Raw genomic sequence first — 25,724 nt, forward strand, 5'->3', positions numbered from 1 at the left:
AATGTACAAACAGCAATATTTTTGATAGTCATTGTGCTGGCTTTAGCGGATTTGACACCCAGCACTCCCTTCTGTGCAGAATTGTACGGAAATCAAATACCTCACCTCTCTGTGGGGATCGGCATCTTGCACACCAGGTAGAAGAACCCATTTTGGGAAAACAGACATGTTTTTAGCAGTTTTATTCCCTTGGTACCTCCACTGTAAATTGATTTTCAAAGTATTTCGCTGCTTTTCCTGCATGTGTCATTTCCTTGAAATATTTAACACCATAACACCAGCACACGTAATGTCAGCTTCTTGAGGGCGAATTCAAGGGTGTCTGGAAAACAATGGATTAAGTTAGGCTGAAGCGTGAAGTACGTAGGAAGAAAAGTAATTCCTTTTAATGGTCATATTTTACTGTCTTTCTCACAGCTGAAAAGGACAAACCCCAATTTTTGGGTGGTGTGTGTCCTTGAGAAGAACGCTCGGCCTTTTCTGAGGCGCTCCAGGAGCGGTTGAGCTGTGCGAGGCCGGGCGGCGGCAGCAGCGGCGCCTCAGCGCTGGGCGCTGCCGGCCCGGAGGGCGGCGGCCCCGTGAGGGCGGGCGGCACACCCCGCCCCGGCCGAGCTCAGAAGAGTGGCCGCTCGCCGCCGCCGTTCCGCGGGGCGGGCCGAGGGGAGGGCCGCCCGCCGGCCGCGGCATTCGAAATCGCTTGGCGGGCAGGGCTTCCTCCTTGTCCTCCTCCGCTGGGGGTCCGCGCGGGGCTGTGCCGTGCCGCGGCGCCACTTCTCGGGGGAAGTGCGAGCCTTGGCCGGTGAGGGCTTGCGGAAGGGAAATACGGGTGCTGACCCTGCTCGGTGTCGCTCTCTTTAGAGATGGCAGCGAGGGAGGCCGCCGAAATGTCCTTCCTCAGCCTGAGCGACGTGAGAGAGCGGATGCGGGAGAAGAAAAAGGGTGCCTTGAGGACTGCGAAGTTGAATGCCTCGCTTGCATCAAAAATCAAGACGAAGATCATCAGTGAGTTTATTTTGCGTTGCGCTGTGTACATATGCTGGCTGCTTTGTCAGCTCATACCTGGGCCTTTGGCCGTGGCATCGGGAGTGGGCAGCAGTCCCTCACCATAGCTCATGTGCTGCTTCTCAGCTGCCTCTCGGCCCGGGGGTTCGAGTGAATTCAGTGCCCTGCAGAGAGTGTCAAGTATTTTAGTGTATATGCAATCCTCTGCAGAAGCTAGGCCAACTGACTTGTTTTTATGGGGCAAGTAATGCAAAGATGGAAAGCAGATAATTTGGACTACCTTGAAAAATTCAGGTATTTCCATTACTTTTATTTAATTGTTTACTTTTATTTATTGAATTGAAGCAGTAGCTTGCTGCCTAACATTACTAACCCACTGAGGGTAAAGAGGGTATCTGAAGTGTTGCGTATTATTATGAAAAATTTTTTCCTGGTGTTTTCTCTGGAGACTTCTATTGCTGGAAGGAATGAAGGATGCTGCTGATTTTGTGAGGGGGCTATTGAGGTGTAGAGATCTGCATCTGAGGAAGGCTGGTCTAGGAAGAGAAAGAATTATGATGAGGGGAGATGTACGGATGAGACCTTGGGTGCTGATGGTGTGTGATACTGCTCTGTCTCTCACAGACAACTCCTCCAGCATGAAAGTCTCCCTAAGGCAGAACAATAAAGCTTTGGCTCTAGCCCTCAATGCAGAGAAAGCCAACGCACAGCGGCTCACCCAGGAGAAGGCCGTCCTACAGAAGGAGGTGAAGCAGTGCCACTTCCAGAACGCTGTGCTGCGGCACAGGCTCTCCTTCATGGTATGGCACTAACTGTGGGGCAGGCTTGGGGAGGGCTGCTAGGCAAGGTGTGCTGCACTGGCATCTTAGCCGTGGGAGGACTGAGCTGTTATTTTTGAATGTCTGAAGTCTTGACATACGGAAAAAGTCACCATTCATTGCTTATTTTTGTTTCCAAAACGTGTTCTCCTCAGAACATGCCTTGCTCTGGCTACTAGTATCCTTGTTGGAAGAGATGTTTTGATTTAATGTCTTTATGCCTTCTCTCTCTTTATTACCGCAACACAGAATAATATGTTGAAAAAAATGGACAATCTTATGGCTGAAGTTAAGATGGCTCAGCTGTCTCAGGTAAACCATGGGAAATGTGACCACACTGCTCTGGGAAGGGGGCTGTGTTTTTCCCTGTCTTTTGCTTTGTGTTGCCTGCTCACTTCAGTGTTGGATTTTTCACCTGTTTTTCTTTGCTTGCTTGAATTGTGCTGATTACATCCTTTTAGCTTTAGTTTTTAGCTTGGTGTTAAGGATTCCAGGGTAACTCTTTCTGTAGGAAGAACTACAGTTTTAAACTGCTTTCCTCTGGATTATTTGCTATATTGACCAGTAGGCTTTTCTGTTCTGACAGGCTGTGACTGCTTTTCAATTTCTTTATTGAAGTATTGCCATGGCAATTTGAGATAGGGAATAGGACACTTTCCCTGTGTCCTGTCTCATGGGTGGATGGGAAAATACTTCTGCTTTCTCGTCTCAGATTATCTGAACTAGTTTAGTTCTCCCTAGGCTGTGGAGACACAATCTGATTCTGCTGCCATTTATTCCATAATGTGAGAGGGTTGCTGGCAGTACTTTACCTACTTTCCAGAGGAACTGCTTCTACATGAGCTTCTGATGTTTCTGTGCAGGAGGCTGCATGAGGGATTTCAAGAACTTTAAATCACCCTTCTATTTCTCTTCTTTCCAGTTCCATACAAATTCTCCATCCTTGTCCAGTGGCCAAAAGAGCAGCATGACTGAAGATAGCTGGGCTGATGATATTGCAGATGGTCAGCTTCTGAGGTGGGCTTTAAAATTATATCACCAAGCTTGTCCTGAATTTCTGTATGCTAAACTTCTTGTGTTTTATGTGTGTGCCCAGTTGCCAGTTCCACATGAAATAGCTTCTCTGAACCACCACTGCTTGATGCTTTCCTTTATTCTATCTTTTTATTGCCACTCCTTGTCTTGTTTTTCTTAATGCTGAGTCTGTGCACAGACTGGTTCTTTTTCCCTCCTTTCTTTGAGACCGTGTTACTTTTAGAGGCAGTTTTCTTTTTGTAGCTCGTGAGCATGGCAAGATTTGATTGAGTGAGTGCTGTGCCATAGCTGTCACTTTGATGTTTGTTACATAAACACCTGCTTGTATGATGTAAGCTTGTATTCTGGAAAGATGGTCAGAGCAGATCTCTTAAAGTATATTTGAAGTCCTGTTTCTCCTCTGTCTAGTCTCTGCTTTGAAGACAGGGCAGTTCTTGGCCATACGTGGCCTGTAGTTTGTCTGCTGGATTCTGGGCCATGTCCTATATGTGAAACACGATCCATTGCTGCTATTCCTTCTCACTAGGGTTATACAGATGCCAATGAGAGTGCCCATTTCCCAGATACATGATGCAGAGCAGCAAGCTAGCAGATCCACAACAGTACGAACATCCTCAGGGGAACTTCAGAGACCTGCTTCTAAGCAGCCCCTGAATATTTTGCCTCTTGCCTCTAAAGATACCTTGCCACCACAGCATGATGAGAAGCTTCAGTTCCACCAAGAGAAGAATGGCAAGAAGGTGACTGAAGCAACGGCAACAGAGGAGGCTTTTCGTGACTCTCACATCTTTGGAGGTAAATTTGCATCTCTTGCTGTTCTTCTGGTATGACTTTGTGTCTGTGCTCAGAATGCTTGAGTGCCATAGGTCCAGTTAGCTCTCAGCCACAACTCCAGTAGCTCCTAATGACTGGTAGGAACTACATGCTCCACTGGGGCTGTTGCTGCTGGCATTATGTATATCTCAGAATCAGAGTCTTCAGAGGTACGTTTGTTGTAGATCAAGCTCACAAATCAAGCTTTTTGAGTAATAGACCCTGAGCTTACATAAGGTTTTTGGAGATGTCTGAAAGGTCAGAATCTGACTATGTGCACCACTGTTTCTTGTGGATTTGCCGTATAAATAATAACTTTTATAAAGATCATAAGTGTTTATAATATTACAGCTGGTTAGGGAATCTTGCTTTCAGCTGCCCTTTTGTTCAGAGGGAAGCCAGCTAAGCAAATCTGGTACACGGTAAATTTGGGGAGTCCCTGTAGAACACAAAATAATGCTTTTTCTATACTCTGGATTTGTGGCAGTGTATGGAGCAAGGTTTTTAGTGGTATGGGGAAAGATGGCATTTTTCTGCTGCATTTCTCAGCCTTAGACATGAATTTTTTCTTTCCAACAGAGGTTTTGTGCACCACTGAACAAAATCCCAACAATCTGCCAGCACTTGCCTGGGAAAGTCATACTCTTTCATATGAAGCTGATGAGATGGTAAAACATGTCATTGATCGTTTTTCACAAGGGCACATTACTCTGAGGAGAAAACGTTCCACCTTGTTTGCTACAAGCACTCCATCTTCTGCTCTGGATATCTTACATGTCAGTTCCACTCAGGCAGCTCAGGGTAGTACTGCACAGGACAACAGCAGCTCCAGCAAGAACAACACACAGCAACAGCTGACATCTCCCAGCCCCCTGTCTTCACCTGTTCAAACTGCTGCTATTTCTCATAGAAACTCTGTGGGTACAGAGATCTTTTGTGAGCAGCCACAGACAAAAGAAATGGGGTGTGGTGTTGAAACAGATCCCAGCTTTAGCCAAGTCCCTGAGTTTGTTCCTGTAAAGGTTAAAAGCAAAGGTAGCTGTAAAACTGGAGAGAAAAAGACTGTTAAGAAAGCAAGAGCAGGAAAAAAGAAAACAACTGCAATTAAAAACAATGCAGAAAATACTCCTAATAGATCTCAAGGCGAAGAGTGTGCTCAAAATACAAAAAAGATTCTTCAGCCAGAAGTTGCAACATGTTCTAGTGAAATTAAAGTCTGTGAGGTGGAGCAGAAGGCATGTGAGGGGGCTTTTGACAGGAAGAATAGACACTCTGGTCTAGAGCACCATTCCCACTCTCCTCATGGAGTCCAAGACTTTGGAAGTACATGTGATGTGAATCCAGCACAGCTGCAGAGTCTTGAAAGTGTTGACTCAATGCAGCAGGTTAAGAAGGGACCTAACTTTGAGATGCAAAGTATGGAGAGCTTGCTAAAACCCCCAGTTCACACCTTCTCAAGTCAGGAAGTTCCCTCAGGTGATTCCAGTCTACAAAATTCTACAAAATTCTCAAGTGTGAGCAGGAAGAGCATCAGACAGAAAATCAAGAGAAAAACTACAGTAATTAGGCAAAGAGATGATTCTGATGAGGAATATCTGCCAAACAATGTGATAATACCAGAGACCAAAGGTGAGGAACAGCCTAAAAAAAGCCAAAGAAGCAGGAAGAATACTGTCAGGGAAAGCAGTTGTAATCAGAGAAATGAAGTTAATGTGTCTAGGCCCTGGATAGGCGTTCAAGGAGCAGCTAATGAGAGCACAAAGGATTTGCCAGGTAATCTTAAACAGCGCAGGGAAACATATATTGTCTGTATTTCTGATCTTGCAGGAAACTTGGGTAGTTTCCAGACAGAATTTGAAGCAGGTGAAAATGTTCCTCCCAGGTCTGTTACTGGGAGCAAAGCAAGCAAAATCCCCAGGCCTGCTAAGACCAATCAAAAGAGCAATAAAAAAGAGACAGAGGGCATTCAAAAAGAAGGGCAAGGTGAAGTTGACAACAACATGAATGCTTTGAAAAAAGAAGCTTCTTGCAAACCCAGGCCTCAGATGAAGAGGAGCAGCTTTCAACCTCCAGAGACTCATTCTCTGGCCAGAAAAAGTGATGGTGCCAAAGTTCTCATTGGAAGTTCCACAGAACTTGCATCCAAGCAAACTGTCCTGATGGGGAAGTTTTCCTGCATTACACATCTGCTGTCTGAGCCAGATGCTTTTCTGGACGAGCAGCTACCTGACATATCACTTGCAGACCTTTCACACAGTCTTGAATCCTCTCACGTGAGCAGTTCTGCAGTTCTGCCTGTCAGCTCCAGACTTACAGAAGTACCAGTTTCCAAGAGCTTAAGTACTGAGGACAACAAAATGCCAGCAAAATCCCATGCTTGGTTGAAAAACTCCCTGATATTTAAAGAAAAGACTGAAGAGGACATACCTGGGGAAAGGAACCAAGTGCAGTCAAGTTCTTGGAGCTCATCTTCACAGAAACCCGGTAGGTGGTAAGCTGAGGATGGTACCTGTGTTTGGAGATGAGAGCAAAAAATCCATGCAGCAAGTGCTTATATTTTCCTTTCTCTCCTCTCTTCTTTCAGAGTTAAAGATTAGTCTCCAGTACACCATTTATGCTTCCACTTGCACTGGCCAGCAATTTCTATGGCTGCATTTGCTTCTAGTTTATCAGCATGGACCTAAGAATTTATGTCCACTTGTCCATTTGTAGAAATTGGGACAAGAGTAGCAGCATGTGCTAAGTCTTGCTTTACCACTCTTGTTATCTACAGGGCATGCCTATTAATTTAGAAAATCAAGTACTCAAACAGTTCAAAATTCTTATTTGATGCTGGCCTTGCCTACTAGGGTCAGTCAGTATTACTGGGGCGCAAAATATCAAAAAGATGTCAACATTTTTTGTGCAGAATGGTTAGTGCTGCAAGGTGTCAGATTTTATACCTCTAGGTGATATCTTCACTGGAAATTAATCAGGAGTCAATGTAAATTACTTTGGTTGTGGGGTGGTGGTTTCATTTCTTGGTTTTGTTTTTTGTTTGTTTTGCTTTGCTTTTTGTTTTTTAGAAGGATTTGGAGGGGGTGTATCCCTGGTCTGGTAATACAATAGTTAAGCTGACCCTTTTGGGGAGTTTGCTGTTAATGGATTGCTTTGTAAAGAGAGTAGTTTTATGGAGTTTTCCTTTCTGTAGCTGTTTACAAGCAGGCCTGTTACAACTGGAGTGGGCTGTACCTTATAGAGAGGGAGGAAGTTTGTTCTCCTGCCCTCTTCCTTTTGCCTGACTCCACTTAGGTGCAGTGACCACTGGCATGGTCCTGTGTCTTGCTGGTAGGTTGGTTGTGTGCCATAAGCTTGCTGTCTGCTCCAGGCAGTGAGCTCCTGGGCATTACAGCTATCAAATAGAGTTTTTTATATCATTTTTCTACTACACCAGGGCTCATGATACTATCAGTATTAGTGATCTGTGATTAGAGATTTTTTCACTGAGGGACCTAATTTGATTTATGAGCTGACTTTTGAGGAGTAGGTCTAGTATTTTTGGATTACAATGGTCTCCCGAGTTTAGAGGGAATATGATTAGATTCCAGATTGTGTGTATTCAGAGAAACCTGGTAATACAGGTCTTTCTATTTGACAGCTATTATTTCTTAGAATATCTGGAAATTATTTGGAATCACTTTGATCAAACCATGTGAATGTCTCCCTTTGCAGATATCAGGCCACTACGGGACTTGAACAATACCAGGGTTCTGTCTCCCTCTGGCTCAGAGGAAGCATCAGGGCGCTCATCCAGGCGGAAACTGAAGCCAATGTGCTACAAAGAGCCATCAATCAACAGGTTGGGCTTTAAACTATTGCTTCCAAAAACTGTTCCCATGCTGCAACCCCTGCTCTACTCTCATATACGAACTCTCCAGGGCTGGACCCCTCTGTGGCTTTGTTCAAAGTTCTTCTTACCCTTTGTGTTCCTCCTCTTTCCTCCTTTGTGTACCCTCCTCTTCTACCTACTGTGTGGTTATGCCAGAATTCTGCATCAGGACACATGGATATTAAGGCTTCTGGTAACAAGCTACTAAAGATATTATTTTACTTGTTGAAATGAGCATATCTCTAGGCAGACTGCATCTGTGGTACTCCAGTGCTAATGAGGCAGTAGCATGAGGATAAAATACAGGCTAAAGACAGTTCAAAAGGCTTGATTTCATTTACATTCTGTGATGACTAAAATTTTACACACTTGAGTAATACTTTCTTCCTGAGAGCGGGCTGTATCTATATTCACTAGCAGGTATGATACCTAAACAAATAGCTGCATCTTTTCCCTAGGAAACTGTAGATTCAGAACATCTGATGGCTATTGCAGAGTTGTGTACTCCTAAAATGACAACTTTGTTGTTATATAACGTTGCTGGGTGTGTTTTTCTCTGCAAAGTGTCCTGGTTTGAACTTTCCATGAATAGCTGGTTATATTGTACCAGAAAGTACTCGGTACTGGACAAAAACCAATCTGTACCACTTAACCATCTTATGGGGAAGAACTGCACTAAAATCAGAAACTTTAGGGGCTATAATCATACGTATATTCAAGGAATACTTGATGGTTCAATGTAACCCTTCTGGTTCTGCAGGAAACTGAGGCAGGGTGACCCATTTACAGACACCAAGTTCCTCCACTCTCCTCTCTACAAAAGAAAAAAGAAGCCTGACAATGCCAAGGGAATGACCAAGAAGATGAAAGAGGACAAAGAATGGCTTCCTGAAGGATGTCTTGGTGACAAGGCAACAGAAGGGAGTCAGAATTAGAATAGTGGTTTAAAGGCAGCCCCCAAGGTCCTAGAAGCTCGTGAATTTAGCTGCAAGGCTCCAACTTTGAATGCAGAGGCATGAGCAAAGATGGAGGTGGCTGACCAGGCAGCTGAACTACTCCAACTAAGGCAACCCAAGGACCAATTTGTCAAGTTGAGCCTTATACTGTGGATTTCTTCTGTTTTCAAATCTTTGGGACTCGTGGAGTGGGGAAAGTGGTTGATACAAATTGATGGATGTCTGTTTTAATTATGAGCATGGCCCTTTTGTGTTGTATGAACAGCCCCTAGCTATCTTCTGCTTCCTTCCTGTTCTCTCCGCCTGTCTGCCATGTAAAGCTCCCTGCAGCAGAAGATGAGCTCTGTACCGACCAACATTAAGGAATATTTGAAACATGGGATGTGTAGGACCTAAGCATGTCTTGTCTCAAACATTCTGAGTGTTGCTACAGAAAAGGTGATCAGAGGAGAGGGTCCTGTGGGACAGAGCTCTTTAAAAACATCTCCCCTTTTCCTATGACTTCTTGCCCTTTTTATAAAGTACTGCCTTCAGCCTTCTTGTAGCCCCTTGAGGTACTGGAAGGTGCAATAAGGTTTTTTTTAGCACCTTGTCTTTCATGCTGAACAACCTCAGCTCTCTCAGCCTGTCTTCATAGGAGAGGTATATTGCTGTCCTCAGAGGACTACAGAAGATGGAAACTTCGTTAGTAGAGGAAGAATAGTGTCATCTGCAGTCAGATAAATGCTACTACATAGCTACATTTAAGCTGTACTGTTAAGTTGAAACTAGGAATCAAAAAGCCTAAGATTCAAAAATGCCCCTTTACCTTATTATTTATTTGTTTTCTGGGAGTTACCAAGCTTTCTCTGGTACTCTGTAACTCTGGAAGCCAGGTAGGAGCTAGTGAATAACAGGGAATTTGTTATAGGTGCTGCTGTATTAGAACATGCTTGTGTTGACCCACTGATGTCAGAAGCCAGGCAGGAACATAGATCTCCAGCTGTTCCCAGTAATTGTTTTCATTGCCTCTGTGAGTCAGAAATGGGACTTTTTCTAGCTGCATTTATGTGTTTGTGCTAATAACAGAATAGTATATTGTATTAATTCACATTGAAGGTACAGAGACAGCTGGTAGTAGTTACAGAGCTGTGCTTCAAACACATGGCAATACCAGCTCCTTTAGTCTAACATTGGTATCTCCATCCTAATCACCACCTATAGCAGTCAGCTGGAGGGGGAGAGTTTGTTCATGTGTTTGTTCAGTTTCTGTTTTGCTGAGTGATGATGTATTTGTTTGTATTACTTCCCAAATAAAATTTTAATGCAAATGGTATCTTCAAATTCTTGTATACTACCTGATGCTTACCATAACACTACACATAACACCTTTGCCTAGGCCAGAACAAATTAAAACTCTATTCTAAGAAGTGACATACTTTGTGTTTATATCACATTTCAGCAGTACTGGACTGTGCTGAAAGCTACTGGAGTCTCTCTCTGAGGCAGAGTTTCCCCATATCTTCTAATCACACAAAGGAAGGAGACACAAAGAATGTTAGCTGGCTTTTATTTTAGTCTGAATTAAAAATATTCCTTAAAAAAACCCAACACACAACCATGGATGGAATAAGTTTTCACAGTCATGATCTGACTTGCTGTAAGACAACATAGGAAAGCAGTAGTCCAGACAATTGGAGAAAAGTTTGCACCTTTATGAAATGTGGGGTGAGGGAAGAGGGTAACAGTTCCTATGCTTCACATCCAGTCAGAAGGAGCATAACTAAATGCATGCCCTGCATTTAGACACTGCAGCATGGCTTTGGTAGGCTCTTAGCCTATAAGGCTTGTTTCCAGCATTTACTAAGTGCTACTCAAATGCTACAGTCCTGACTGTAGCAATGGAACCAAATCCCTTGGTATCAGGGTACTGTGCTCTGGTTGGCAATACAAGATAAAATTCAGGAGGGCTTTGGTTGAGCTGGTATAGCCCTCTGAGCTCATTTACACTCACTGGGAAGTACTGGAGAGAGGAGGATGGGATTCATTTCTGTGGGCTGCTGAACAGTAGGTCACCGCTGGTTTGACCAGAGCTGTGACACAAACTGGCCTTCAGATGGAGAGGAAGAGAGAAACATAGATCAAAGTCAGAGAAAAACCTCAGGTCTGCTGTGAACAAAATTAGGAATCCAGACCCATACCAACCTTTTATCAAATTCATCTGCTTAGCAAAAGTAGGGCTGAGCCCAGCAGCTCAAAGGGTTTCAGAAAACATGATTTTCTAAAACTTTAAAACGTGTCTATGTTAATTTTTGTCTAGTGTTTGTAATGTTACACAACAAAGCACAATACAGAGCCACTTATACAAGCAATGACAGAAAAGCCAGGTACATGTTTTCTCCAATATCCTAAAGTTCCCATTAACTCTTGTAACTCTTTCTTTGATGGGGGCACTTGTATTTCTTCTAATTCCTTTGAAGTGTCTGGAGGAACTACTGCATTGCCTGCATCTACCAAGTACCCAAAAATTTTATTTCTTTACTTGGTCTGTGACATTTTTCAGGCAGAATTTCAATTTCTGCTTCATGTAATGCTTCCCGTTCTTGCTGCTACTTCTCCCACCTTTTTATGGGAATCTCCTTCAATTACAATATCATCTATATATTAGTATAGTTTCACATCTGGAGGCAGTGAGTCTGTAAAAATTAAGCAAGATTGAACAATCATGGGTGAATGTTGGCACCCTGGAGGGACACTATTAAAAAACTAAAACTGATGAGAGAACTGGTAAGAAAGCAAGAACAGGAAAAAACCAACTTCAATTAAAAACAATGCAGAAAATACTCCTAATAGATCTCAAGGCGAAGAGTGTGCTCAAAATTCAAGAAGCTTCTTTAGCCAGAAGTTGCAACATGTTCTAGTGAAATTAAAGTCTGTGAGATGGGGCAGAAGGCATGTGAGGGGGCTTTTGACAGGAAGAATAGAGACTGTGGTGTGGAGCACCATTCCCACTCTCCTCGTGGAGTCCAAGACTTTGGAAATACATGTGATGTGAATCCAGCACAGCTGCAGAGTCTTGAAAGTGTTGACTCAATGCAGCAGGTTAAGAAGGGACCTAACTTTGAGATGCAAAGTATGGAGAGCTTGCTAAAACCCCCAGTTCACACCTTCTCAAGTCAGGAAGTTCCCTCAGGTGATTCCAGTCTATAAAATTCACTTTCCTCAAGAAAAGAGACCTCCAGTGCCTGTGCTTTGCAAGAGGACTCAAGTGTAAACAGAAAGAGCATCAGACAGAAAATCAAGATTAAAACAAGTAATTGGGCAAAGAGATGATTGTGATATGAAGTATCTGCCAGTGTGATAATACCAGAGGGCTAAAGCTGAAGAGCAGCCTAAAAAAAGAAAAACAAAGCATGAGACAGTGCCACTTACACTCTGATTGTAAGTGGGTGACACTTTGTTTGGGGAGCTTGAGTAGAACCCATGCTTTAAGCTTTAGGCATAGAGGCCAGCTTCTGCTTCAAGTTTTCAGCAATCTTGTCCATGAACTCAAAGGTGTTCAGATAATCAGAGCGTGTGACACTGGCAGGGGAAAACAAAACAAGACAGATATTAGTTGTGCAGACTCTCAAATAATCAAAGCAGGGGCAGACTGTTTAAAGAACTCTATGTTTTGCCTCTAAAACCAAAAGAGTTCTCTCCCACTCATAAGGCTGTGTTTTTTGCCCAAAAGGCTCTGGGAAGAGGTAGCCAGGTGATATTTTACAGTTATACAAGTCATCCTCACTTATTAGGATCTGGCCAACACAGCTAAACTTTCATAAAAAATTATAAATCGTTGCAGTTCCTTCTTTACTTTTTTTCTCCCATTCATTTGGTCCAATAGCAGGGAGAGAGCAATCTGGACTAGGCTGCTTAGGTCAGGGAGTGTCTCATGTTCTGTTTGTACAGCACTGGGTATGGTGAGTCCTGTGAGAGACTCCTGTTTTTTACCATACTAAAATAAACGTTCCAGCAAACACTGTTCACAGCCACCACATAAAACAGCCTCCTCTAAGCAGAGCTGGTTATTTCATACACTTACTTAGGCAGGCCTTTGATGCAGGCAGCAAGGTCCTTTGTCATGAAGCCAGATTCGATGGTCTCAATGCAGACTTCTTCCAGGGCAACTGCAAAGTTCCCGAGGCTAGTGTTGTTGTCCAGCTTAGCTCTGTGAGCGAGGCCTCTTGTCCATGCAAAGATGGAGGCTGAGAGAGAACACTGGATTATTCTATCCATTTAGAACTTCAAGGAAGTTGCTCCAAATCATCATGTGAACAATAATTGGATGTTTTATACCAATGAAATGGAAAGCAGACTGAAAATAAAATAGAAAATCTGGTATGGGAAAGAACACTTATCTAGGTATCCTCTGCCTTTTGTGCAACTCTAAAAAAAGCAAAGCAGACCTCAGAAACTACTTACTGCCTCCAGTAATCTCTCTATGCATGTAATTTCATTTTTGTCCTGCCCAAATCAGAAAGAATGACAGGTAGTAGGACTCTGCAATTACAGAGAATATTGTGACAGAAGGGTGCAATCCTTTTCCTAACACTACATTATGCTCTGGTCTCTATTTTGAGGATTTTTTCCCTCAGGCCCCATTCCAAATACACTTACACTTCGAGTATGTACATGCTTCAGGATGTAGCTGTGTCTGGAGAGACCCAGAGAAGCTGACTTTAAGTCATGAGAGGACTGTGGGGATGTATTCCCTCACCTCCCTCAGGCCACACTGTGATCTGAGAAATGCTCATTTAGGCCTTGACCTTGACAAACCACAAATGAACTAAGCCCTTCTCAAGCTGATCAGAAACCCAGGAACTAACCACCACACAGAATGGTGTCTAATGAGCACCTTTTTTTTTAATGAACAGCCTCAAAGGTATTCTTCTTGCCTGAATAATAACTCAAACTGAATAATATTTTTGTTACTGAACTTTCAAAGAAAGTTATTGACTTGAGTTGCAGCCAGGATGGAAAATTGCTATGACTAAAGCCCACTCTCTTGCAAGCCCATAAACAGTGACTCCAAGTGAGACCCCTCAAGCTCTCAATTATAAGGAGCTAATAACCCTTTAAACAGCAGTCCAAAGTGAGATGGAATCACAGAACATTCTGAGCTGCAAAGGACACAGAAGGATCATTGAGTCCAACTCTTATGTGAATAGCCCATATAAGGATTGGAGCCACACCCTTTGTGTTAAAAGCACCATGCTCTGACCGAGCTCATCTCAAGAGAAGGAGCTAATCTGTGTGTCTTGAACGCTGATAACTGGATGGCTGTAGAGCCATGAACTGCTGGTACATGCCATGAAAAAGAAAAGAGGGACTGGGTGGAAATAGGAAAGCACTTTTCCCTGAGAAAGAACCACAACACAGTACAGTGCAAGCACAAGAATAAGCAGAAGGAAGTGGGTATGGAGTATAGGGAGGGATTGAGACCAAAGACCCCCAAAGTCCTCTGACCCATTTCCAGACAGGCCTGAAAGAACAGACTGCACTTGATGACTAATGTACATAAAAAGCAAGAAACCTGTCCATAAAAAGTTACCCCCCACCTCGGCCCCTCCCAAGCCCAAGTAGTGCCCCAGGCCCTGGACATCTCAGCAGCCTGACCAATGCAGCTGGATTTCCACTTATCAGCTGGATCAGCACTGAAACCAGGACTAGCATCCCCTCAGCTGGATCAATGCTGTAACCAGGATTAGTGATCTCTTTCTCTCTCTTATGTTTTTCTTCCTTTAATTCTCTTTGCTTTTTCTCTTTTCCTTTCTTACTTTCTTTAATTCATTTTTCCCTCTTTAATTACTCTCTTCCCTTTCACCCTACCCCTTTATCCAAAACCCACTGCTGTGTGCTACATAGTAGGTCAGCAATTTCCATGCCACGTGTGTAATTTACTGATCTACTTTCTGATTATTTGCAGACCCTGGGACTTTTGTCGATTCTTTTGACCAATGAGCATTTAAGAATCTTAGGTACTTCCTTGCCCTTAAGGGCTACCACAATCTCTGGAAGAGAAATGTATTACAAACTGCAAGTTTCACTACACAGTGGTGCAGTTGTCTACAGAAAGGGTGCAGATGTTCTTACTCTAAACTTGTTCTTTCATGTGTAGAGACAAAGGGCAGTGAAAAGCAGCTCACCAATGGGGTTAGTGGAGGTTTCTTGGCCTTTCTGGTGCATGCGGTAGTGACGAGTAACTGTGCCGTGAGCAGCTTCTGCTTCAACTGTCTTGCCATCAGGGCAGATCAGCACGCTGGTCATCATCCCCAGAGAGCCATAGCCTACACAATTTAAGTTTCAAAAGTTCAGTGTCTCTTTTGGACAGCTCCCTCAAATTTCCCTAAATCTCCCCATCCTACAATCCCCCTACATCCTTCCCACTGATGTGAAAATCCCTAATCAGCAGAACTGCAGTAGTGCTTCTGCAACTAACTGCTAGTCCCTACACATCAAAGTAACAGTTGTTCTCAACATGATGTCTTGCTGAACCATGAGATATAAAGACATTCTGCACCAGTTCAATAAAACTAGTTTTCTCACCTGATTTGCTGGCGAGATTTCTATTGAAAATGTACAGTGGTTCTGTGGGAGGCAGTTTAGTAGCATTACTTCAGAAAGAGTGTATTACATAAAGCCACACATCTCACCCTGTGGAATTCTGCACCTATATTTTTTTGGAACTGGGTACCTTGGTTATATAGCATTTTGACCAAGCATTGCAAATATGCAAAATTAAACGCATCAATCTCTCTCTTTACATCTGACAGGTAGCTTTAGGTCCTGAAGGTTTTATTACTTATCTGCAGAGCACCTGCCATCACACTCAGCAGCACTCAGCCTAACTCAAGCTGTTAGTGACAGAGAACCACCTGTCTAAATACTGTCCATTAGAATAGAAAGCCTACCAGTTATCACGGTGGTAGGAACTTCCCTTCTGTAAATAAACACAACTACAGAATCTACATTCAACAGATTTTCTTGTAAAAGCAAAATCAGATTTTGACTGCCTGATAACTCCATTACTGGCCACAGGTTTAAATACAAGTTCTGAGGCCCAACACCATTACAGGCTATTGCATAAGATATGGCAGAGGGACACAAGGGACTTCCACTAAGCCTGTTTCAGTGTGGCACAGGAAGCACCTCATACCTTGTGCAACAGAGTCAGACTGCACATCCCCATCATAGTTCTTGCAGGCCCATACAAAACCTCCTTCAGATTTCAGTGCCTGAGCAACCATGTCATCAATGAGCCTGTGCTCATACCAGATCTTTTTGGCTTCAAATTGAGACTTATATTCTCTAGAAAACAAAAACCAGAACACCTTGTCATATAAACAGGGACAGTTTGTACATAGAGAGGTACAAAGAGATAAGACTAAAACCAAAAGGACTCCTGCATTCTCTTTACTCTTTTTTCCTTTGTCTACTTTGCTAGGTCATAGCAAGGCAGCTTCAGTCACAGAGAATCTGTGATTTTAGACAGACACCACAGCCACATTTAGCAGAGCTTTCCAAATAGAGTATAGTGCCTTGCAAGACAAAGGAGACTGTGACAGAGATGGCATCCCCTGTGCTCTTAAAGTGTTACTGAGTGTCTGAAAAGGCAGCTCACAAGGCTGGAGAGGGTGTTCCTGTGGCAGACTTATGCACTGCAGCAGGAAGTACACAACTGATTACCTGTCATAGATCTCTTGGAAGATGTCTTTGAAGCGGCCATCGTATCTCTTCAGAATGGTGTTCTTAGTGCTCATGTAGAGGGGCCAGCCTTTAGCAAGTGCCATTTGGAAGGAACTGTGGGCAAAATCCTTGATAGATTGGTCAAGATTGTACATTCCCATGGCTACACCACCACAGCCTGTTAGTGGAGGAAGAACAGATAGGAATCAATTAGATTTAGTTTCAGTTAAATAATTTTATTCTCCTCGTAGGCAGGCAGGCAGGCTGGTGCTCTCCCCAGGTGTCTTAATCTAGATCTCAATTTAAGGTTGGTACTTTCAGGAGAAGATTTGCTTTGCACCATCAGCTCAAAGCTCAGCAGTTCTGTGACACATGGATAGGAAGGTGGTTTAGTTTTACAGTAAGTACATATTAATAATGTGATCTAATCCCTCTAAGAAGTTTTGTTCCAACCCACTCGAAGTATTTAAGCACACTGTGAGAGAAGTGAGTGCACTTGAGCTCCTACTAGCCATATAAGTAATATAGTCTTTTTCTATCAAAGCAGCAGGCAGCAGTTTGGAGCAGGAGGTCTCAGTCAAAGCCAGAAATGGATGTGCTTGTACTTAAATGCTTTGCACCTTCAGAACTAACTCCAGCAGTCAAGGATGCTTTGCCTAGCTCAGGTAAACAAGACTACACATGAATTCCTGCATTAATTTCAGCATATTTGTGGCTTGCCCTGCAGCTTTGATCCACCCGCTCAGGCTCACTTCTAGCAAGTTGTGGGAAGACCGTGCCAGTCATGGTTGCTCAGGCAAGTCCTGAGAAGGCTCTGAGGAACTATCAACATTCACATGACTTAGACTGTGTAAGGCAGATGTGTTAGAAGCACAAATGGAAGTGTGCTGCACTTGCAGCCCACCTCACCTAGAAGAAAGCAGCATTCAGATCATGGAAGAGGATTATTCTGGGTGAAAGTAGGGTCTAGAGCTCCATGAGAAAGCTTTGTCATTTTCAGAGCACAACTCTGTGTTTCTAGTGAAAAGTAGATACCACGTACTTAATTTTAAGCACCTCACTACCACCACCTATCTAGTTTTTGTACAGTACCTGTATCAGGGAACTTTGCTCTGGAAACAGAGTTCTTAAATACCTTTCCTAATATCAATTTGTCCTTACCTTCAGATGGTTGTTACTATATGGACATACATGAAGAATGGAGAGGAAGCCAGAGGGGGTTTATCTGCTTGCCAAGAGCATATTTATTGCTATTGAGCAATGCCATTTAAAGTTAATATTGGCAGAGAATGAAATTTCTGCTGCTACCAATGAAAAATACATGTTGTCCTTGTACCTGTCCCTGTACTTTCCCTATGGAGTCAAGGACAGCTCAGGGTGTGATCAGCTACAGAGATTGTGTCCTCAGGACACGTGATTTCACAGTTGCTGGATGACAGCTATTAAGTTTTATTCAAACAGTTATTTTCATACATGTAAAAGAAAATTCTTATTGCAATCATACAATCCTACTGCCTACTAAAAACCTCTTGATTCAGTGTCAAGATTGAATATATTAGTACAGCAAAAAGACAAGATTCCCTTAATCATCTGGGAGATATGCTGGCACAGCAATTATCTCCCCAGAGCAGCAAATCAGACTGACAACTGGATGGCCACATCTCCAACACAGGCTCACCAGTCATCTATCAAATGAAAATAGATTAGGACTGGCCGTGAAGCAGGTGAACTCCAGATGAAAGGCTATGCAACAAGAGATGGTAGAATGTAGGTTCTTACGAGCAGGCATGCCAGAGAAATCAAGTATTACAAAAGAGGGTCATATGTCAATCTCGGTACCTGTTTGCCCTACCAACTGCACACAAACAAGGATGCTGTAGTTTACATGGTTTCATATTTTTGTAGCTAAAACCAAAACACTGCAAGAGACGTAACTTGTATGATGTTTTCCTGAATCCTGCCCCTAGAGAAAACAGCCTGAATACTGGCAACATATGTAACTGCTTCCATCAACAAAGCCCAGCAATGCCAGGATTCCTCCTGATCCTTGCAATGTCTGCAACCAGCACAGCAATAGGGAGAGGAGTGACACCAAAACCTTTGGGACTGCATCTGTTAAAACAGTTACAGACTACACAGTCAGGAGCATCCTTGTGAAATCCTCTCTCCACCTTACAGGGTAAGTGTTAATTCTTATTTCTATTGAGCAAATAAAAAGAATGCTTCATGAAGAAGGGCAAAAACTGCAAAGGTATACATAGATCAGTAAAACAAACTGAACCCAGAATGAATTACACATGAATTGTTCTCAAATATATCTCCCCTTACATCAAGCCTTGTTTACATAACAAGTTTGCCTCTGATCAGAGAGAAAAACACATATGCCGCTACTAGAGTGGTCATATAAGAAGCATGACAGGTAGCCAATCTAATATGATTGTGTTCTTGATGTGCCTCTTTGACCCCAGGAAGATTTCAAGGAACTTTTAGTACCTGACAAATGAGGCCCAAACTTTCTCCCCCATTCTACCTCAGTCATACTTTACCATCAAACAGATCTGACTAATGATTCAATGTTGAATTACATAAAAAATATCAGTTTTAATCACCAATTAGAGAAAATACCTACTTTCAAAGTTATGGACTAGATATGTGACTGGTTTGCCTCCATCTGCAGGAGTGTACGTCATCTCTACTTTTCCAGGCCCAGGTACCACAAAATCAGTTGCTCTGTACTGTTAAAAAAACAACAAAAAACATGATTTTATCTATCAGGAAGAGAGAACCACAAAAGACAACTCTCATTTGGGAGGGCAGGTTACAGAAAAACAGTTCTACTAAAAAACCCATTAAGTAGACTTTTTATTCAGCCATATTGTCATTAGATTATTTTACTAGAGATTAGAAAGGCAAGACATGGAATCACTTAGACTGGAAAAGACTCAAGATTGTCAAGTCCAACAGTTAACCCAGCACTACCAATAGCACCACTAAACTGGGTCCATAGTCAAAAGTCTGCCTGTTTCAGAAGCTATCTTTCCTTTCAGGGAAAAAAGCTCACAGATTCTTGGGCCCTGTCAATTGGCAGAATACCTACTTTTGCAGGTGTGCAGAAGTTTTAAAGTGCAGAGTATTTAGACTGTTGTCAGGTTGGTGGGTAGAAAGGCTCCTCTCCCTACCTCAAAAAAAGCCATTCATATTACAGCTGCTGATCTCATAAGTAACAGGATTCATACATTATATAAGATGACATTTGAAAGGCCAACCTGTAGAAAGTTTTTCAAGTTAAAAACTTTAAATATCTAAATGACGTCTCATCTTCTCAATTGCCCTGAACAGTACTATTGAAGGTCACATATCCTTGAAATTTGTTATGTATTTTTTCATGTAGTTTCCCTCCATTCGAGGGAATCTGTTCCCTGAGCTGTTCTGAAGTTAAGTGTCTCACTCCTATCCTCTGCATGTTCATATATTGTTCCTTTCACTTTAATCTCATACTTTCACAGTGTTTCAATCCTTCTCCTTTAATCCACTGTTTCCTATTACTATTTTAACCTTCTCAGTTGTTCACAGCGTTTAAGGACATTGAATCCCATTCTTTTCTAATTCCAGGGTTCTGCAATTATTTTTCCCTTGAAAATTTATTATTTTACCTTCCTCTCCCAGGTAAACTAATGACCTGCCACCTATTTAAGCAATTGGCTCTTCTAGAGGACTTCTGCCATGTTTGCTAGCTTCATAGCATATGATTGCCCATGGAAAACATGGATGACTGATTCTTATCTTCCAGGCTATGCAAGGTGCACAATACTTTGGAACCATTCCAGGGCTTCCCACAGCCTTGACTCTGACCCCAATGAGGAGAGCTCTGATAAAAGAGGTTTCCCTACTTCTTACCAACTTTTCAGGTGTGCTGTGCAAGTTAAAGCAGCAGATCTCAGTAAAAAAAAAAAAAAAAAAAAGAAAAAAGAAATAGAACAAAACCATACTCCCATACAGAAGGCAATTTTGCCCACTTCTAGAAATTATTAACTTTTATCCATTTTTGCCATGAGCAACATTTGACACCAGAATTTCCTGCAAAGTAAGGTGGTGGGCAGTGTAAAGGATATTTTCTAAAGATCTTCTTATGTAGGGAGAAGGATTCTGGAGAGGTGAAGAACAATAATTTAGCAGAGTTAAGTGTATAAGTACACGCCTATGTAATCCAAGCAATTAAATTCTGAATGCTGTTTATACAGTGACACTGTTCAAGGAAGAGAGGCATGAACCAGGCTCTCCCACACTTGTCAGGTGCAGTACAAAATAAGTGCTAGCACGTATGTGCTTTCAGGTGGAATGCAAGGGGCAGAGCAGGAGCACAGGGATGTCTAAGTCTTTGGAGCTCTATACCAGTCAGGAATAAGCCTGTTCAGACAAGAAGAGTAAACCCTGAAGTGACTCACTTGATCCCCGTAAGCGTGACGGCCGATGACGATGGGTTTCACCCATCCGGACACCAGCCGGGGAATGTTCTTGCAGATAATAGCCTCTCTGAAAACAGTGCCACCTAGGATGTTTCTAATTGTGCCATTGGGAGACTTCCACATCTGCTTCAGCTTGAACTCCTCCACTCTCTTCTCATCAGGAGTGATGGTTGCACACTTTATGCCAACATTGTATTTCTTTATGGCTTCAGCAGCTTCCACAGTTACTTTATCATTTGTAGCATCACGATGCTCAATGCCCAAGTCATAGCTGTAACAAACCCACAAACATGATCAGGACCACCCAAGACATCTGTTTGTGTTCAGCAAAGAAATAAGTCCTCATATGTGCTTGTGAGTGTAGTTCCAGTGTTCTGCCATAACTGAAATTATCCCTCTTCCAGTGAAAATACTGGAGGACTGGAGGAAAATAGACTTATACAGTGACATTTTCCTTGTTAGTGGAGGTTGGCAGGAGATTGGAGAAAGGAGAGCTCCAGTTTATGACTGAGGTTTGCTGCCAGCATGGGACAGTACCTCCTCTGACTTGCCTTTGAGCCTTCTGCAATGGCAGCTGTCAGTTGAGGATTCTAGTTGTATGGAACAGCAAAATCCTCAGATGAATATAAGCCTTTATTTCAAACCTCTTGGGCTGAGGGCTCTGGCTTCCTTCATGTACTGAGCACATAAAGCTACACTCGGCTTAAAAACTGCTTTGACAATGGACCCACAATCCTGCTCTGGCAGCAGATCTGCCAATATTCCTTTCAAACAGAGGAAGGTCATTTCCACACTCGCTGTCTTAATAGCTTTTGGAGAACAATGAGTGCTCAGCATGGGACAGCCCTGAAGCATGGCCAGCTGTACATGAAACTAGCCATTGTGCTGCCTCAGCCAGGGTTTGCTTGCCTTCCTCCCACCCTCTTTGAAAAGGGATGCTCTCCACACTGTGTGCACATATAATGTTGCTGGGTTCCCATCTGTTGCCTGGTTCTCACCACCAACAAGCAGAAAGCCTGATCTAGGTGGCATGCAAATGGCTCCAGCAGCAGGGGAAGAGGTCAGACTTGTGGGTTTAAACTACGGCAGATATCACTGAAGGCCTCTGTCCACATGGCTAGGAGCAATGTAGGTAGATACTTCTCTAATAATTATAGCTCAGTGGCCAGAAAAGGAAGAGATTATTTGTTCTGCTTGGCCAGATGCTATAGATAGCATATCCCTTTTGCTGTATCCAGCTGCTAGTGTTTGTTTTTTCCAGAAGGGAGTAGAGGAGCACAGCCTAGCTTCAGGGAGTAATTGCAGCAGTTAGCTCATATCGTCAACAGCAGAGCTCAGGCTTACAGCCATCAGGCAGAGTCTGTGCCCCACATGCACCCTTTTGTCCTCTGGGAAGATCTTCCAACAGGCATGGCAAGAAGCCATAAGCCCACTCAGGGGTGCAGGATTCTATACTTCAAGCCAGAGAATAGCTGGAACAGCCCCTGTTTCTCATTGTTTAGGCTGCAGGGAGTGATGCAGATGTCAGGTACTGGAAACCCCCAAGACACAGGAGATCAAAATACAGGCCACATCTCTGAGAGACTTTCTTAGAGGCACAGTACAGGCAAAAAGCTACCACAATTCAGCATTCACTGCTTACTGCTGCAAGGAACCCTGGAGGGCATGCTTCAGTTGCTAAATGAAAATCCATCAACACCTAATGACTCATGCAAACTGCAGAACAAAGTAGCTGAATGTCACAGAGCCATTACCTGTGCAAATCCAGATCTACATAAGGAAAAATCAGCTTTTCTTTAATCAGTTCCCAGATGACCCGTGTCATTTCATCTCCTTGCATCTCCACAACAGAGCCTCCACGGATTTTTTTAGACATCTTGAACTGCAATAGACATAAAAAGAGTTCAACCTAAATTAAAAGCTACCAATACATGTATCCCACATTTTTACAACAACTATGTGAGGTACTAACATAGCATACAGGATCTCTTCAAAAATACTTGAAAATTACCTCAGTTTATCCTTAGTTTCATGCTACATCGTATTTTCCTTAAAGCCTAGGGAGATTTATGTGACGATTAAAATAAAGGTTGATATCTTGACAATCAAGGGCATGGGCTTTAATTATGGTTGTATCAAAAAATATTAAAACATGACCAAATCCTTGCCCTGAATTCCACAGAAATAGATGAGTGCTGCTTACTTTTAAATTTCACTAGTTCTAGTCCAGTTGCCTGTTTCTCCACCTTTTTCTGAAAATCAGCGGTTAATGCACATTATACCAATGACAGCTCATACCACTGAAACTACTAAGATTAATATATTGTGAGCTTCTTTATTAGCTTTGTCCCCCAGGAAGGAAAGAAACAGGTATAAAAATCCAAGGGCTACACATCAAGAGTATTTTCTCATGGCAAGCTTTATTTCTACAGTTAAAATAAATACTGGACAGATTTGTTTGCTGTAGGGAACAGAGATTTCCCAGGATATTTGCGAACAAAGCCTCAAAAAAAAAAAAAAAAAAAACAAACCAAAAAAAACCACCCCAAAAAAAAAAACAAACAAAAAAAAAACAAACAAAAAAAAAAACAAAACCAAAAACCAAACCCAAAACAACTTGAACTCTGCCCTTCTATTTGCACTTTGTTCTTTGTCAAGAAAACCTCAGAAAGCACTGAACTGTTTTTACACAGCACTCTGCTTTCCAACAGCTACAGTTTCTTGGATCTTGGCTCCGATTATGCAAGGGCTATGACTTGGCAAGTTCCTCCTTCCAGGCAGTCCTGTGTTTGTGTGCAGCTGCTGGGATAGGACAGTGAGATAGGAAGCACTTGTACCTGAGGTTGCAGTCTCAGAGACCAAGGGCCATGAATGACTGGATCGAGAATGAAGGGTCCTACAGTACCCAGGACCTGTTCATCTAGATCAAGTCATTCCCATGTGTGAGGCTGGCAGAGCAAGGGTCCCACATTACAAGCATATTGGGAGACCATCCCAGGGTTAATCTTTTTTTTTTTTTTTTTTTTTAGATTAAAGTAACTTGTGCTGCATTTCCAAACTCCAATCTATTAACCAATTTTAGTCTGGGAAGAGAATAAACTTTCTAACCTATGTTCACAAGATCAACCACAAAATAACACAAAGCCCTAAAAAAAAAAATTGAAACTGTAAAATCAAGTTATGTTACTGAGACTCGGTTTAAACAACTAACTACTTCCGGCACTTCTATCCCTAACACAGACAGCACCTTGGCTTATACTGGGCCTCTCTAGTGCTGAAGGAAAACTTGAACTTCACATGACCACACTCTGTCTGAACTCGGTTTACTTAAGCAAGTATTTCGAAACCAATTTTCAATTGTGATTATCTAAATTAATAAGGTCTGTATCAGAGTCCATGGCCTAGGTACAGAATTACTACTCGGGGAGAGTTCAGTTTTGCTTTTAGCACAATCTGAGAAACAGTCTGATTCATTTAAGTAAAAATGTAGACAGGCACAAACCCACAAAACACTGCTTGTTTTGTGGTTTGGTTTTACTTAACTAAGACAAATCAGACTATGTTAGTCACAGGCACTGGTTTGGCTTCAGAACTATTCGATGCTGCTGTCACGCAGAGAACACAGCGGTAGGTGAGACACACCTCCACTGAGCTACATCTCCACTGAAGTGTGGAAACAGCAGCTTCTTCAACGACTCCGATAGCATCCAAAATGTTCATGTGATCATGGACCAGGTACTGATACTTTTCCCCTCCTCAAACATCGGTGTCCCCAGTGTCTCTATGAACTGGGGCAGTACTGCAGTAGCATCGCTCTTCTGCACACCAGAGAGGCTCCTCTAGAGAGCACACATTCCCTAGAATTCAACTCTGTCACCTGTCGCCTCTGATTTTATACGGAGCTGCCAAAATCCAGCAGGGTCTTTCCCCGGCAGTAGCTCTTTAAATACACTCAACCCAGGCACACAGCCAAGGCAACTTAGAAGAAACTGTATTTCCAAATACCTCTTGATCGCGAAAAAGGGCTCGGGGCCTACGGGCAATAATTAACTATTGCAACAAGTCCGTAACTCGGGTGCACGGCCGATCTCCCTGGAGGAGGCGGCTCGCAGGGGCACGGAGCGGGGCGCCGCCACCAACCGAGCTGCACTCGTTTTTCGGCCGCACTCGCCCCTGGCAAGGCCATCTCGAGGCACACGGCGGATTCTCCCACCGGGCGGCGGCCGAGGCTGAAATCCCGGCACCGGAACGGCCGCGACCGGGTCCGCTCCGCCTGCGGGCGGGGACAGGCGAGGGCCCCAAGCCCGGCCCTAGCCCGGGACACCGGCGACAAGCGGGACCCTCAGGACAGCGTGAGGAGACAGAGCAGCCCAGCCCAGGACAGGACTGCAGCACCCTCAGCGACACTCACGGCGGGCGGGGCGCGGCCGCGGGGTCCCGCCCGCACCGAGGGGAAAAAAGCCCTTAAAGACAATACCGGCCCTCGGGGCGCCGCGCCTGCAGAGAAAGGACAAAGGGAGCCGTGCGGCCGCCGAGGCGCGCTAGGGCGGTGGCGGTGCCCATTACCTGCAGCCCGGTGCTGTTCCGTTCCGTTCCGTTCGGTGCGGCGGTGCGGAGCGATGCGGGGCTGGGCCGCGCGCGGGGCCCTTTATGTGGCCGCGCCCCCGCCCCGCCCGGCCCCGCTGCCGCGGCGCCCCCTGCTGGCCGCGCGTGGCCCCGCCCCCGGCGCGGCGCTGCGCCGCCAGGGGGCGCGAGGCTGGGGCGGGGCCAGCAGCCGGGTCTCGCGCCGGTGCCCCCGTGCGAGGGGCCCGCGGCTGCTCGGACCGTGCGTCTGCCGTTCCGGGCCGGGCCCGTTCCGCGCCCTGCCGCCCCCGCGCAGTGAGTGCCCGCCGGCACGGGGAGCCCTCTGGCGCCGGGGAGTTCGGGCGTGCCCCAGGGAGAGCGCCCAGCCCAGCCCAGGGTGCGGTGCCCACAGCGGGCACGGGCTCGTCCGCTCGCGCTGTAGCGGCGGTGTTGACACCACAGCCCCGGGGGCAGGAGCGGGCACCTCTCTGGGGCC

General features: G+C 44.1%; 2 protein-coding genes across 3 annotated transcripts; one reads left to right on the top strand and one right to left on the bottom strand.

Moving 5' to 3' along the window:
- The first annotated feature begins 647 nt into the window (after window positions 1-647).
- LOC130255583 (shugoshin 2-like) lies at window positions 648-10,652 on the top strand. 2 transcript variants are annotated; one of them, XM_056496465.1, is made up of 8 exons: window positions 648-1,002; window positions 1,627-1,802; window positions 2,070-2,132; window positions 2,743-2,837; window positions 3,382-3,650; window positions 4,248-6,152; window positions 7,380-7,506; window positions 8,297-10,652. In XM_056496465.1, the coding sequence occupies exons 1-8, from the start codon at window positions 861-863 to the stop codon at window positions 8,469-8,471; spliced, it is 2,952 nt and encodes a 983-aa protein (XP_056352440.1). In that variant the 5' UTR covers window positions 648-860; the 3' UTR covers window positions 8,472-10,652. The 2 variants fall into 2 exon arrangements, with proteins under 2 accessions (XP_056352440.1, XP_056352439.1); XM_056496464.1 differs by lacking the exon at window positions 648-1,002 and having other exon boundaries at window positions 1,159-1,802.
- IDH1 (isocitrate dehydrogenase (NADP(+)) 1) lies at window positions 10,025-25,356 on the bottom strand. The gene is made up of 9 exons (XM_056496466.1): window positions 25,232-25,356; window positions 22,420-22,547; window positions 20,645-20,936; window positions 18,829-18,934; window positions 16,200-16,377; window positions 15,670-15,821; window positions 14,660-14,800; window positions 12,556-12,718; window positions 10,025-12,053 (listed from the first exon to the last, which is right to left on the bottom strand). The coding sequence occupies exons 2-9, from the start codon at window positions 22,539-22,541 to the stop codon at window positions 11,960-11,962; spliced, it is 1,248 nt and encodes a 415-aa protein (XP_056352441.1). The 5' UTR covers window positions 22,542-22,547; window positions 25,232-25,356; the 3' UTR covers window positions 10,025-11,959.
- Between the last annotated feature and the right edge of the window lie 368 nt (window positions 25,357-25,724).

This window comes from Oenanthe melanoleuca, chromosome 7, assembly GCF_029582105.1.
Source record: "Oenanthe melanoleuca isolate GR-GAL-2019-014 chromosome 7, OMel1.0, whole genome shotgun sequence".
NCBI lineage: Eukaryota > Metazoa > Chordata > Aves > Passeriformes > Muscicapidae > Oenanthe > Oenanthe melanoleuca.